At 39.0% G+C, this 12,104-nt stretch overlaps 1 protein-coding gene across 3 annotated transcripts; it reads left to right on the plus strand.

Moving 5' to 3' along the window:
• The first annotated feature begins 2,610 nt into the window (after nucleotides 1-2,610).
• Nucleotides 2,611-10,863, plus strand: rae1 (ribonucleic acid export 1). Of its 3 annotated transcripts, none has more exons than XR_008301179.1 (13): nucleotides 2,611-2,746; nucleotides 3,374-3,485; nucleotides 3,592-3,696; nucleotides 3,783-3,875; nucleotides 5,362-5,448; nucleotides 7,338-7,424; nucleotides 7,645-7,716; nucleotides 8,422-8,529; nucleotides 8,786-8,892; nucleotides 8,988-9,063; nucleotides 9,307-9,501; nucleotides 9,741-9,954; nucleotides 10,455-10,863. XR_008301179.1 is itself a non-coding variant. In XM_026911575.3 (13 exons), coding segments are annotated over exons 2-13 (1,107 nt in total). In that variant the 5' UTR covers nucleotides 2,611-2,746; nucleotides 3,374-3,395; the 3' UTR covers nucleotides 10,456-10,863. The 3 variants fall into 3 exon arrangements, 1 of the variants encoding a protein (XP_026767376.1); XR_008301180.1 differs by having other exon boundaries at nucleotides 9,741-9,929; XM_026911575.3 differs by having other exon boundaries at nucleotides 9,741-9,826.
• Nucleotides 10,864-12,104: the final 1,241 nt, after the last annotated feature.

Genomic DNA, 12,104 nt, shown 5'->3' on the forward strand with positions numbered 1-12,104 from the left:
GCGTTATATGGCAGGAAAACTGACCACAACCCCAGAGCTGAGCCTCTGTGGAAATCCAATTTAGCAGACTCATCAAAAAACAGACCATGATATGAGGAAATCCACTCAACCATGATAGAGAACATGTCAACCACATATCTGCTAGTCAGCTAGTCTGCTAGATGGTAGGGGTGTGGAATATTCAGAGTAGACAACGCCTAGGAAAAACAAGAACCAAAGGACTTATTTAGTATACATTCCTGACTCCTATTCGGGCACTCTTTCACATTCTGTTCAGACCACGCCCTTGCAATGGCTCTACCACATACAGTATATCTGAACCCTTTCACTTAATAAAGAGTAAGAAAAGAGAGAAAATAAAAATAACTGTTTATATAGTTAAACTCCTTCACACAAAAATCACTTATATGACAAAAAATAATAAATATAATAAAAATATAAATTATACATATAACAAAATCAATCCAGACAAAAATACAGTCATGTCTCTTTATATGTAAATATTTCCAAATCCAATTCCAATCTTTTCCACTTGTTACAGGATCAGATCGAATTCTGTCTTTTTCCTCCGATGTCCGAGTCACCATTTTTTGCTGGTATCTGCCCCTCATCCTGGGTGTCAGACCAGTGCCATCTCTTGTTATATGGCATTACGAGCTTTTAAACTGATTGTATTTTACTTTTGTGTGAGGTCATACAGGTATGAGATCAATCAGATTTTGGAGGAGGAATAAGCGACAGACAGACAGCAACCATTTTATGAAATATATGTAATGTATCAAAACTTCTACTTTTTTTTTTTTTTAGCAAAAATTAACATTAATAAAAACATAATTATATTTCCTGCATTCTTCTGTGTATATGCTTTAACTTTCTCAAATTCATTTACACTTCTGTCTAGTCTCAGGTCTTGTCTGTGGGGCTGCGTCTGTACCCCACTCAGCAGAACAGTAACAGAACTTTTTTTCAGAAACTGTACATTTATTATTTATACACATTAAAAGTTTTTTCAAACTTACAGTAACATAAAATGTACATGCAGATTAGCATGTACACAAGCATTGGGCCTGACTTGATCAAACATGTGCTAAAATGGCAGTGAATGGGCTCATCGCACAAACATTTGCATGGTTATTTTTAGTCCTGCTGTTTCCAGTTCTTTCACTACACTCACAATGCTGGTATTTTACAGTATGTGTTTGCAAGAGCTCCCAAAGATGAATGCCAAGAATGTTCATAAGATATGAAAGAATACAATACTTGCAAAGCTCCTTCTAGCAAGCTGACAAAAGTCTTCAAATTGTACACTTCGAAAATACCTATTTGATATCTACCTCATATAAATACTTTTATAATATATTAGTAGTAGTTAGAGAAACATGAATGATAATTTGCTGTCTCACTGAGTTGCTACCTCACTGTTGATGAACATGCATGATGAGTGTAAACAATGCTGCCAGAAACACGACAGCTGCACTATTACAAAATATAAATGCATCATAGCACTGAATACAAGTAGTCCATTCTCACCTAGACAGTGGTTATTTTACTGATTGTCAAAACAAAAAACATTGTATTGTGTTGCAGTGTTAAATGCTTAGGTACTCCCAGCCCACTGATTAATTATTAACACAACCAGTGTAAGTAATTTCCTCAGATTAATGGCAGTTACCTGGATGTGCCATTTAGTTTAACTATAAGTGACATAAAACTGATATTCCTACACATAAAAATACATTTACTTGGCAGTGTAAGCATTTTGGATAAGCACAAAAACTACTTTATCCTGATATCATAATAATATCTCAAAGTAATTCTCAAAATGCAGCATTCAACATCCAGATATGAGATATTCTCCCTGTGTTTCGGGGGTTTCATCTGGGTACTCCGGTTTCCTCCCCCAGTCCAAAGACATGCATTGTAGGCTGACTGGCATTTCTAAATTGTCCATTGTGTGTGTGTGTGTGTGTGCAATTTCCCCCTGCCATGGGTTGGCACCCTGTCCAAGGTGTCCCCCGCCTTGTGCCCCGAGTCCCCTGGGATAGGCTCCAGGCTCCCTGCGACCCTCTGTAGGATAAGCGGTACAGAGAATGGATAGATGGATAACTATAACTCTTTGCCTTTCTCGGAATATGTCAAAGCCTTTAGACCAAACTTTTTCCACATGATAACTTTAAGAAATTGCGCCAACCACACAACAAAACAAACTTGTCAATAATCAAACTACTGCAGCAAATGAAATTCATTTAACTGGCTAATAAAAATAAAATGCGGAGGTCGCAAAATACCTAAAGGTTGGCAGCCCTAATATAGTCCAGTTTTTTTTTTTTTTTTTTCGTGTTCTTTGGTATTTTCCATCTCACCCCTCACGCGCCCCCTGCAATTCTTTCGCGCACCACTAGGGGGAGCGCAGTTTAAATAACTCTGCTTTAAACAGTTAAACATCGAACACTTAAATTTAATATTTAATATCGTGATTGTGCGCTAAGTACTACTGTAATGCCCACATTTCCCCACTGCCGTTATGCAAAAATTAACTAACTAATTAAAAATAACTAATTAACGAACAAATAAAACAGAAAAAGAAAAACTGTCGCGAATTGAAAATGACGTCACGGTTGAGCCTTGCATGTAGTGTGGCATCATCAATGTGCGCCTCAGATTTGGTGCAGCGCACTCGTTTTCATGGCGCGTCAAAAGTTCTGAGTTGGTGTTAATTTGTGGGGCTTTCTTCCGTATTTGCACGGTAAATTACTGCTTACCAGAAGCAGTGTTGTAAATATATAAACTGTGATGTGTATGTTACTTGTTATTCTGTCCTATATATTTGATTAGATTGACGAGGCTGCGATTGGGCAGCTAATTCTCTAGTTAGCTAGAATGTGTTTTGGAGTGACTATTAGCTAGCTAGCGCTCAACCTAGCTAGCGCATGCGATATAAACTTTTTTTCTGAATATTACTGCAAAAGCTAGCTGACACACATTTATGCTTATTGAGTCGAACTGTGACCGTAGCGTATGTATGAGTGTTTTATAACGCTAGGGTGAATAAAAGATGTACCTGTAATTTGCTAGCTGCTAACTGCGTGTTAGCTATCTTAGCGGCGTCATTTTTCCCTACCTGTATTCCTACAAAACCCGCCTCCTTGTCTAGGATTGGTTAGGAGCGCATTCTAATAAGTATACACGTCCAATCAGCGATCTGTTTGTGAACACGAGCACTCCGCCTTGGAGTAAGAGGCGTTTTTGTTGGGGGAATACGAGTGGGGAAAATGATAGTTCGCGGGGCATATACATCATTCAGCCTCTTTTTTTTGCTTGTTTTGGCGCTCTTTGCACTTCAGAGGATTCACTATTGCTGTTTTCTTCACAGCTATCTATCTCAGTAATTTACAATGAGCTTGTTCGGCTCAAGTTCTGGATTTGGGGCCGGAGGCACAGGCGTTTTCGGCAGCACCACAACAGACAGCCATAATCCAATGAAGGTATACAGACTCATCCCACAGCACCGTGCAGCTCAGCTTAGCTGTAGCAGTGTTTTTCAGGCCCAGCTTTGCTTTTTCTAACCCCCTCTACATCATGTTGATGCAGGATGTGGAAGTGACGTCACCACCCGATGACAGCATAAGCTGCTTGGCCTTTAGCCCTCCAACATTGCCTGGAAACTTTTTGATTGGTGGCTCTTGGGCCAATGATGTAAGTTGTTAATATCATAAAGTGTGTAGTACATGTTATAATACCTGCCTAGTGCATTCATGTTTTGTTATGCTCTTTGTTGTTAGGTGAGATGCTGGGAGGTTCAGGATAACGGCCAGACAGTCCCTAAAGCTCAGCAGATGCACACAGGCCCTGTGCTGGATGTCTGCTGGAGTGATGTGAGACATGAGTATAAACAGAAATAACCGTAACACTCCCAAAGTACTAACTGTGCTGCCCAATACATAATCTACTATTAGTGCTGCCACTATTCATTGGATATGAAGGCTTGTACAAGATTTATTAAAAATGTTGGGGTTTAATTATATGCCATTACATTAAGTAAGAGAGAATGTGTAAACAATTTGCTTGATATAAGAAAATAACAGTGGTGGGGAAAAAACACATTATTTTCAGATACTTTAGCTTACACTTGATCTTAGCCAAAAGGCTGAGAAGTGATGAGCTTACTTTAGCTTACCTATACCATGGAGAGATTCCATATACTGATGGGTGACAAATTAAAGAGTAAAACCAACCTAAAGCTTGCTGGGCAACCAGAACAACTTCAGTACACCTTGGCATAGATTCTGCAAATTTATAGAAGTGTGCTGGAGAGATAAAACACCATTTGTTCAATAGATATTCCCTCAGTTTTTGTTTTGATACAGTTCAGAATCTCCCACTGGTGTTCACATAAGTTGAGATTTGGTGATCATATAACTTTTTCCCCACATCTCAGTGCCTGTGGTTTTTGCAACTGTGCATTCTTCAAAGGGGTTTCTGCACTGTAACACTACTATAATATTCTTCTCTATGTAGCTGTAGACAGACTGCAACTGCTCTTTTCTTTTCTTACATATGCACTGCACATGCTTCACTGTCATTTAGTGTGCACTGTCAAATTTGTTTATCCCATAGAAAGACATCAGTAACAATACATTTTCCAACCCTTTTTACTGTCAGTTTTTTTTATTTGTCAGTTTTATCAAATATTTATTGACCAAAAACCCCAAAACAAGCATTTATATTAGTTTGCACTTGTTTAAGGACGCCCAATGTGTGATACAGACGTTTGTAAGCAAAAAAAATGCCCTTTACACAGCTTTAAAAGTCCAGTGTTCTGTCATTGCTTAATGTATTATATTATTTAATTTTATAATTAATTTAATAAAGTAGTTTTGAAGACCAAATAAAATAGGAATTCCAAATATTATTACATATGGTTATAAATAAAAATATTGTGGAGTAAAGCGTTGTGGTATTTCAGTGCAAAAGTAAAGCATGTGGCTTTTACACTGGATTTGTAGTGCAGTATAGGTAATATTTTAGTGAACTATCCTGGAAATATCATCTAAGATTTCGGGGAACACTACACTAAAACACTACTCGTACACTTAAATAGTGCGCTGTACGGTAATTAGGATATCACTGTTGAGTATGTTTTTAAACCCAGTGTACATTAGAGGCATCCCAAAATAAGTAAATGAATGCACCTTATATTAAAAATGGGTATTTTTGTGGCCATGGGATACTATTTAATAATAGTATTGCAATAACAAATAACTATGGGAATATTTGGTGCAGCTGTTTGAAAGTATTTCACTATATGATACTTCCAGTGTGTAAGACCAATGTGTAACCCGTATTTTCCGATTTTAACAGGATGGAAGTAAAGTCTTTACAGCCTCCTGTGACAAAACTGCCAAGATGTGGGATCTGAACAGCAACCAGGCCATGCAGATAGCACAGGTAAGCCACACTTCTTTCAGTGCAAGCCTTCTCAGCTCTAGTCTTGAAGGCCCACTGCTCTGCATTTTCAAGGTTTTCTGCTCTCAGCACATCTGATCTTACTTAATGGATGACTTGGTGATGATAAATGCATACTTGAAATACTATCTTTTTACACCTTTTTTGTGTTGCACTTTGATATATAGTGCAACACAAAAAAGGTGTAAAAAGATATTATTTCAAGAATGCATTTATCATCACCAAGTCATCCATTAAGTGGACATCAGGACTGGAATTGAGAATCTCTGTTTTAAGGACCATGAGTACAGGTGGAAAGAATGCAAGTTGTAGAAACAGCAAAGGAAATACTTTTGTGATTAGTTAGTTCCAAAATAAATTCTGATAAAAGAAAGTGCAGTGAAGTTATGAGATTATGAACAGCGTACTTTTCTATTGGAGCTGGGAATGCCAAGACTGCCAAATGTATACGTAGACAACTCAGTCCATACAACCGTGCCTTTATTCAAATGTTTGGCTTCTTTTCTTGTTATGTTAAATACTATATACTGTATATATGCACTGATCAGCCATAACATTAAAACCACCTGCCTAATATTGTGTAGGTCGCCTTTGTGCCGCCAAAACAGCTCTGACCCGTTGAGGTGTGGACTCCACAAGACCTCTGAAGGTGTGCTGTTGGATCTGCCACTAAAACATTAGCAGCAGATCCTTTAAGTCCTGTAAGTCGCGAGGTGGTGACTCCATGGATCAGGCTTGTTTGTCCAGCACGTCCCACAGATGCCAAGACAACACCTTGAACTCTGTGATGTTCCTCAAACCATTCCTGACCAATTTTTGCAGTGTGGCAGGGCGCATTATCCTGCTGAAAGAGGCCACTGCCATTAGGGAATACTGTTGCTATGAAGGGGTGTACCTGGTCTGCAGCAATGTTTAGGTAGGTGGTACGTGTCAAAGTAACATCCACATGAATGCCAGGACACAAGGTTTCCGGGCAGAACATTGCCAATAGAATCACACTGCCTCTGCTGGCTTGCCTTCTTCCCATAGTGCATCCTGGTGCCATCTCTTCCCCAGATAAGTGACACACACACATCTGGCCATCCACATGATGTAAAAGAAAACATGATTCATCAGTCCAGGCCACCTTCTTTCCTTGCTCCATGGTCTAGTTCTGATGCTCACGTGCCCATTGTAGGCACTTTTGGCAGTGGACAGGGATCAGCATGGGCCCTCTGACCGATCTGCGGCTACGCAGCAAGTTGTGATGAACTGTGTGTTCTGCCAGCATTAACTTTTTCAGCAATTTGTGCTGTAGTACCTCTTTTGTGGAATCGGACCAGATGGGCTACCCTTCACTCCTCAGTGAGCCTTGGGCACCGATGACCCTGTCGCTGGTTCACTGGTTGTGCTTCCTTGGACCACTTTTGGTAGGTAGTAACCACTGCGTACCGGGAACACCCCACAAGACCTGCCGTTTTGGAGATGCTCTGACCCAGTGGTCTAGTCTTCAGAATTTGGCCCTCGCCAAGGTCGCTCAGATCCTTACGCTTGCCCATTTTATCTGCTTCCAGCACATCAACTTCAAGAATTGACTGTTCACATGCTGCCTAATATCCCACCCCTTGACAGGTGCCATTGTAACAAGATAATCAATGTTGTTCATGTCACCTGCCAGTGGATTTAATGTTATGGCTGATCAGTGTGTGTTTATATATATATGTGTTTGTGGGGTTTTTTTTTTTTTTCTTTTTTTTTTGTGTTTTTAGTAAAGGCTTTTGACAGGCATTGAACAGTAGGCAATTTACTTTACCTATATAATAAAACAGTATCCAATGAGCATGTAATAAGTATGTAATTCTAATACTAATTTTTTTGTTTGTTTTATTTAGCATGAAGGTCCAATCAGGACAATACACTGGATAAAAGCCCCAAACTACAGCTGTGTCATGACGGGTAGTTGGGACAAAACACTGAAAGTATGTCACGTTGCAAGCACTCCTTCTAGTGTAACTAATTTACTCCTTTTTTTACTTCTGTTTTCCCTCATTTGGGCCCTTTACTTATTATAAGAGCTCTTCTTGTATACACATGCTTTACTTCATAACATTTTGTTTGTTTTGGCTGGTTGCTGTCTGTGCTCTATAGTTTTAACACTGTTGGGAGAACTGATAACATTGCTTTCTCTGTGACTGACAGTTTTGGGACACTCGCTCTCCAAACCCCATGATGTCCCTGCAGATGCCAGAGAGATGTTACTGTGCCGATGTGGTAAGACAGTGATTACTGAAATTACACTTGTTTTTTTTTTTTTTGTTTGTTTGTTTTTTGTTTGTTTTGTTAAAGTTGACAAGAAAATCGAATACAGGCCACACTGGTTAAGTGATTCTCTGTAAAATTGCAATGAAGCTTATAAGCTTCCTTTTTTTTTTTTTTTTTTTTTTTTTTTTTTTTTTAAAAAGCTGTGTTTCTTTCTGTTGTTGTCTTCGTCATCAAGAGTGTAGTTCTCCTGCCTTTTTAGTCTGTAGATGAATTATTCAAGTTCAACTTATTATTATAAATTTATTTTCAAGTACGAAATAAATTTAGATTATGGCTCAAAAATATACATACACACAAGTGAATGTGACTTCTACAAGCAACACATGGTCCTGGATCAACACCTTTTGTTGTTCTTGTAACAACCAGTGAATGTCATCTGATGTCGTGGTGTGCTTATTTCTTCTCTCACTTCTGGGCTGTTTGAAAATTCATCAGCTAATTACTAAGGTCTTTGTGTGCTGAATTGTTTTTGTATAATTTCTACAGTAGATATATTTTTTTTCTGCACTCAGCAAAGTTTTGTCCAGTGACTTCAAAAGTGTTTTGCTCTTAATCTACACTCAACAGCCATTGTAAACTCTGTTTCTGAAATGATTTTGTAGCTCTTTATGTTCAGGGTACTGGTACTCTGGCTTTGCGTCTCTTTATGCACAGGTGTATCCTATGGCTGTTGTGGCCACTGCAGAACGAGGGCTAATCGTGTACCAGTTGGAGAATCAGCCATCGGAGTTCCGGCGTATAGATTCACCTCTGAAGCATCAGGTTGGTCGCAAGTTTTCTTTATTTTGTAGAAATTGAGCAGCATGTGAATTAAGCACTGGAGATGCTTATCTGCTATTTCTATAATTACTTTTCAGATTTTGAGTATATACAGTAAAATAAATTGAGTTGCTGCTTCTTTATTTCAATGCTCTGATTGATTACTGGTGGAATTTCTCTCTTGCACTACAGCTTGACCAAGTAGGTGCAAAATTAGTTTAGGCTCCAACTTGAAATTTGTGGTCTTTGTTTTGTACAGCACCGCTGTGTGGCCATCTTTAAGGACAAACAAAATAAACCCACTGGATTTGCACTGGGCAGTATTGAGGGGCGAGTGGCCATTCACTACATTAACCCACCCAATCCGTGAGTTTCCTGAAGCAATGCGGCCTTTACTACACTGACCCACTATCTCATGAGAAATATGATCTGTTTAACATGCATTTTTATTGTTTCAATAGCGCCAAGGACAATTTCACCTTCAAGTGCCATAGATCTAATGGAACGAACACCGCCACACCCCAGGATATTTACGCTGTATGTATTCGGATCTGCTGTTGTTAATATTTATCATCATAGTATTGTGGGTGTTCTCTCTGCAGTGTTGATTAGAACGTTTTAGCTTGTGCATTGGAAATACAGTAGATATCTAAACTAGCTAGCTGGTGGTTTGAAACTAGTCATCACAAGAAAGTGCTGATGTCTGTATCATTAAATTGTTCCTGCAAATAACAGCTTCTGATGCTACAAGTGTATGAGTTTCTGATTTTTCTGTCCCAGGTCAATGCCATCGCTTTCCATCCAGTGCACGGCACGTTGGCCACGGTGGGCTCTGACGGCCGCTTCAGTTTCTGGGATAAGGACGCTCGCACAAAGCTGAAAACCTCTGAGCAGCTTGATCAGCCTATCACAGCTTGCTGCTTCAACCACAACGGCAACATCTTTGCCTACAGCTCCAGCTATGATTGGTCCAAGGTATGGTCAATCAAAAACATCAGTGTTAGTCGTGTTATTAGTATCGGGGTGTCATTTAGCTTGTGTTAAATTAATGAAGTTAGACATAGGCTTAAACCAAAATGGTTGCCTATATGATCTGTTGTGGAAGCCATTATTTCAGGCTCCATATAGTGCACTACAAGGAGAGTAAGGAGTAAACTGTAATTTCATTGCTAGTTTCCTGACAGCTGCCATAATGTCTGATCTCCCTCTAATAGGGACATGAGTACTACAACCCCCAGAAGAAGAACTACATTTTTCTGCGAAATGCTGCTGAGGAACTCAAGCCTCGGAACAAGAAATGGTGAGAGTGGGATTTCCGTTACCATGGAGACGGTGTCTGTCGCCAGGCTTCGTTGTGGTCTCCTCTCTGTGCTGTTTTGACACTTGCCTTCTTCAGCATCCAAGTATGCTTTGCATGAAGGAAAAAAGGTGGATTTTTGAAGATTAGGAAATGGGAAATATTTCTCAGAGCCTGGATCTTGTATTCTGTTAAATGCTACAGATTGGCCATTTTGGAGTTTATAGGGTTTATTTTTGCTTATTGGAGGAATTTTATTACAGGAGAAGCTGCTAGGCTTAACTTTTCTTAACTTTTAGTGATGCACATACTGATGGAAGCTACACCAGCGATCCTCGGCACTTTATTTTTCTGAAACAAAATTGTATTTAGAATTAGAGTTGATTAAGTATTTTTATTAAGATGATTTCTGGTTTGAAATTAAGAGTAGCAAACCTCTGTGATCTATCTTCAGCTTACCAAAGACGGTAATTTAAAAAAGAAAGAAATGCCGGAGAATAGTTTTTTTTGTTGGAAATAAAGCATGTACTTATTTTGGGGGTGGGAATTAAAAACGACAATAAACATGATTTTAAAAAGAAAAAGTATGCTGTTATGCCTTATGACTGACCACTTGCCCTCCTGTCTTTAGATCCTGTCAAGCTGTTGCATCTCGGAAGACCTGTGTTAGCATGTAAATACGGGAGAAAGGGAGAGATCGTCTTATGGCTAACATCTGGACCAATGACGTGGCATTGCATACATTGTATGGACCAATCAGAAAGGGCCAGCCACTCCTACACGATGGTGATGACAGCAAATTGCTTTGCGCTGCACAAGAGAAGTCATGCTTTAGTGTCCTTGGTGAATGTGGTTGTTTTTTGTTATCCTTCCTAACTACAGCTTTTTTTTTTCTTTTTTTTTTTCTTTTTTTTTTAATACTTCTTTCCAAAGCAAAAAAAAAAAAAAAAACCCACACGTTTCCACCACTTCTTTGCTGTCACAACATGGTGTAGATTATATTCTTTATTCTGTGAAATGAATAAATGTCTCAAACTCCACACGTTGACATTTTTGTTCTCATAGTCTGGAAGAAGTGAAGAGATAAGAGAGTATCATGATGTGTGTGTGCTTCTAAAGCATGATACTTTAGATTCCAAAATATCTTGATTGGGACAATTAACCAGTTTATCACATAAGATATGAATAAACTGGTTAATTGTGGACGGATTAACTGGGGAACGGATGTTCTCATCAACTCTGAGAAACTTTTTAACCGCAAAAGTTTTAATGTTCACTTTTATCAGATCATGTAATAACTTGTAATCATAGACTATAATTGCTGTCCTAATAACAGGACCACATTGTTACCATGTTTCTGCAACTTCAATAAGCCATCATGATAGCCTAAAACATAGATATTAAGTGCTTTCGAAGAGAACCCCCAAGCACATCAACTCTGCTTTAAGATAATGTCCACTAGGAGGCAACGCTTCACTTCTCTGCTTTGTGTTAAAGCATGGCAAAATCAAAGCACACAGATCAAAGTGAGTGAGTCCATCAGGTGAGTTGGTGGAAAAAGCAAGGGAGAAACATTGGGAACTTATCAGTAGGATATGAATAGCAGGTTGTGGGAGCTACAAAGGGTAGGAGTGAGAAGACTTGCGTGACTTGAGCGTAAAGGTGTGAGAACTACCACCTTGCTGTGGCCATTAGAAAATCACCTTACTGTCAGCTGGGCTTTCGGCACTTCGCAGTGAGACTTCAATAGGCTGTGGAAGGGAAACTACCGAGACCAGGCAGTCTTCAGTGTGTGATTCTTACAGAATTAGAATTTCGGCACCTTAAATCAGTAGTTCTCAAAGTGGGGTCCAGTGACCCCCAGGCTACGCTTCTTCGCAGAGCGTGATTATTTTTCCTACAGTGGTGGTGGTGATCCACCATTATAAAAGCTTTTATATTTATGATTGACTTCTTATAGTTATTAGCCTGGTTACTTTAATTTATTGGGTCTAATCCAAACATCAGTAATGCTGACAATAAGGCCTATATGTAATGTCAGCCTGGACCTAATGTGTTGTGTGAGTGGAAAGATCAGGAATACAAAGCTCTATTGCTCCAATAAATAGTCAGAATATTTAAATTTAAATAATGAGCCTAACATTTGAATAGTTGAATTAAGTTCAGGAAATTAAATTTGTGCTGAGGAGGTCTGTGGAATTTATTTTACAATTAGAGGGGTCACTCACTGCAAAGAGGTTGCAGACCCCTGCTTTAAGTGACTCCTAACACCACTGTATTA

The sequence above is a fragment of the Pangasianodon hypophthalmus genome, chromosome 2 (genome assembly GCF_027358585.1).
Source record: "Pangasianodon hypophthalmus isolate fPanHyp1 chromosome 2, fPanHyp1.pri, whole genome shotgun sequence".
NCBI classification, from domain to species: Eukaryota; Metazoa; Chordata; class Actinopteri; order Siluriformes; family Pangasiidae; genus Pangasianodon; species Pangasianodon hypophthalmus.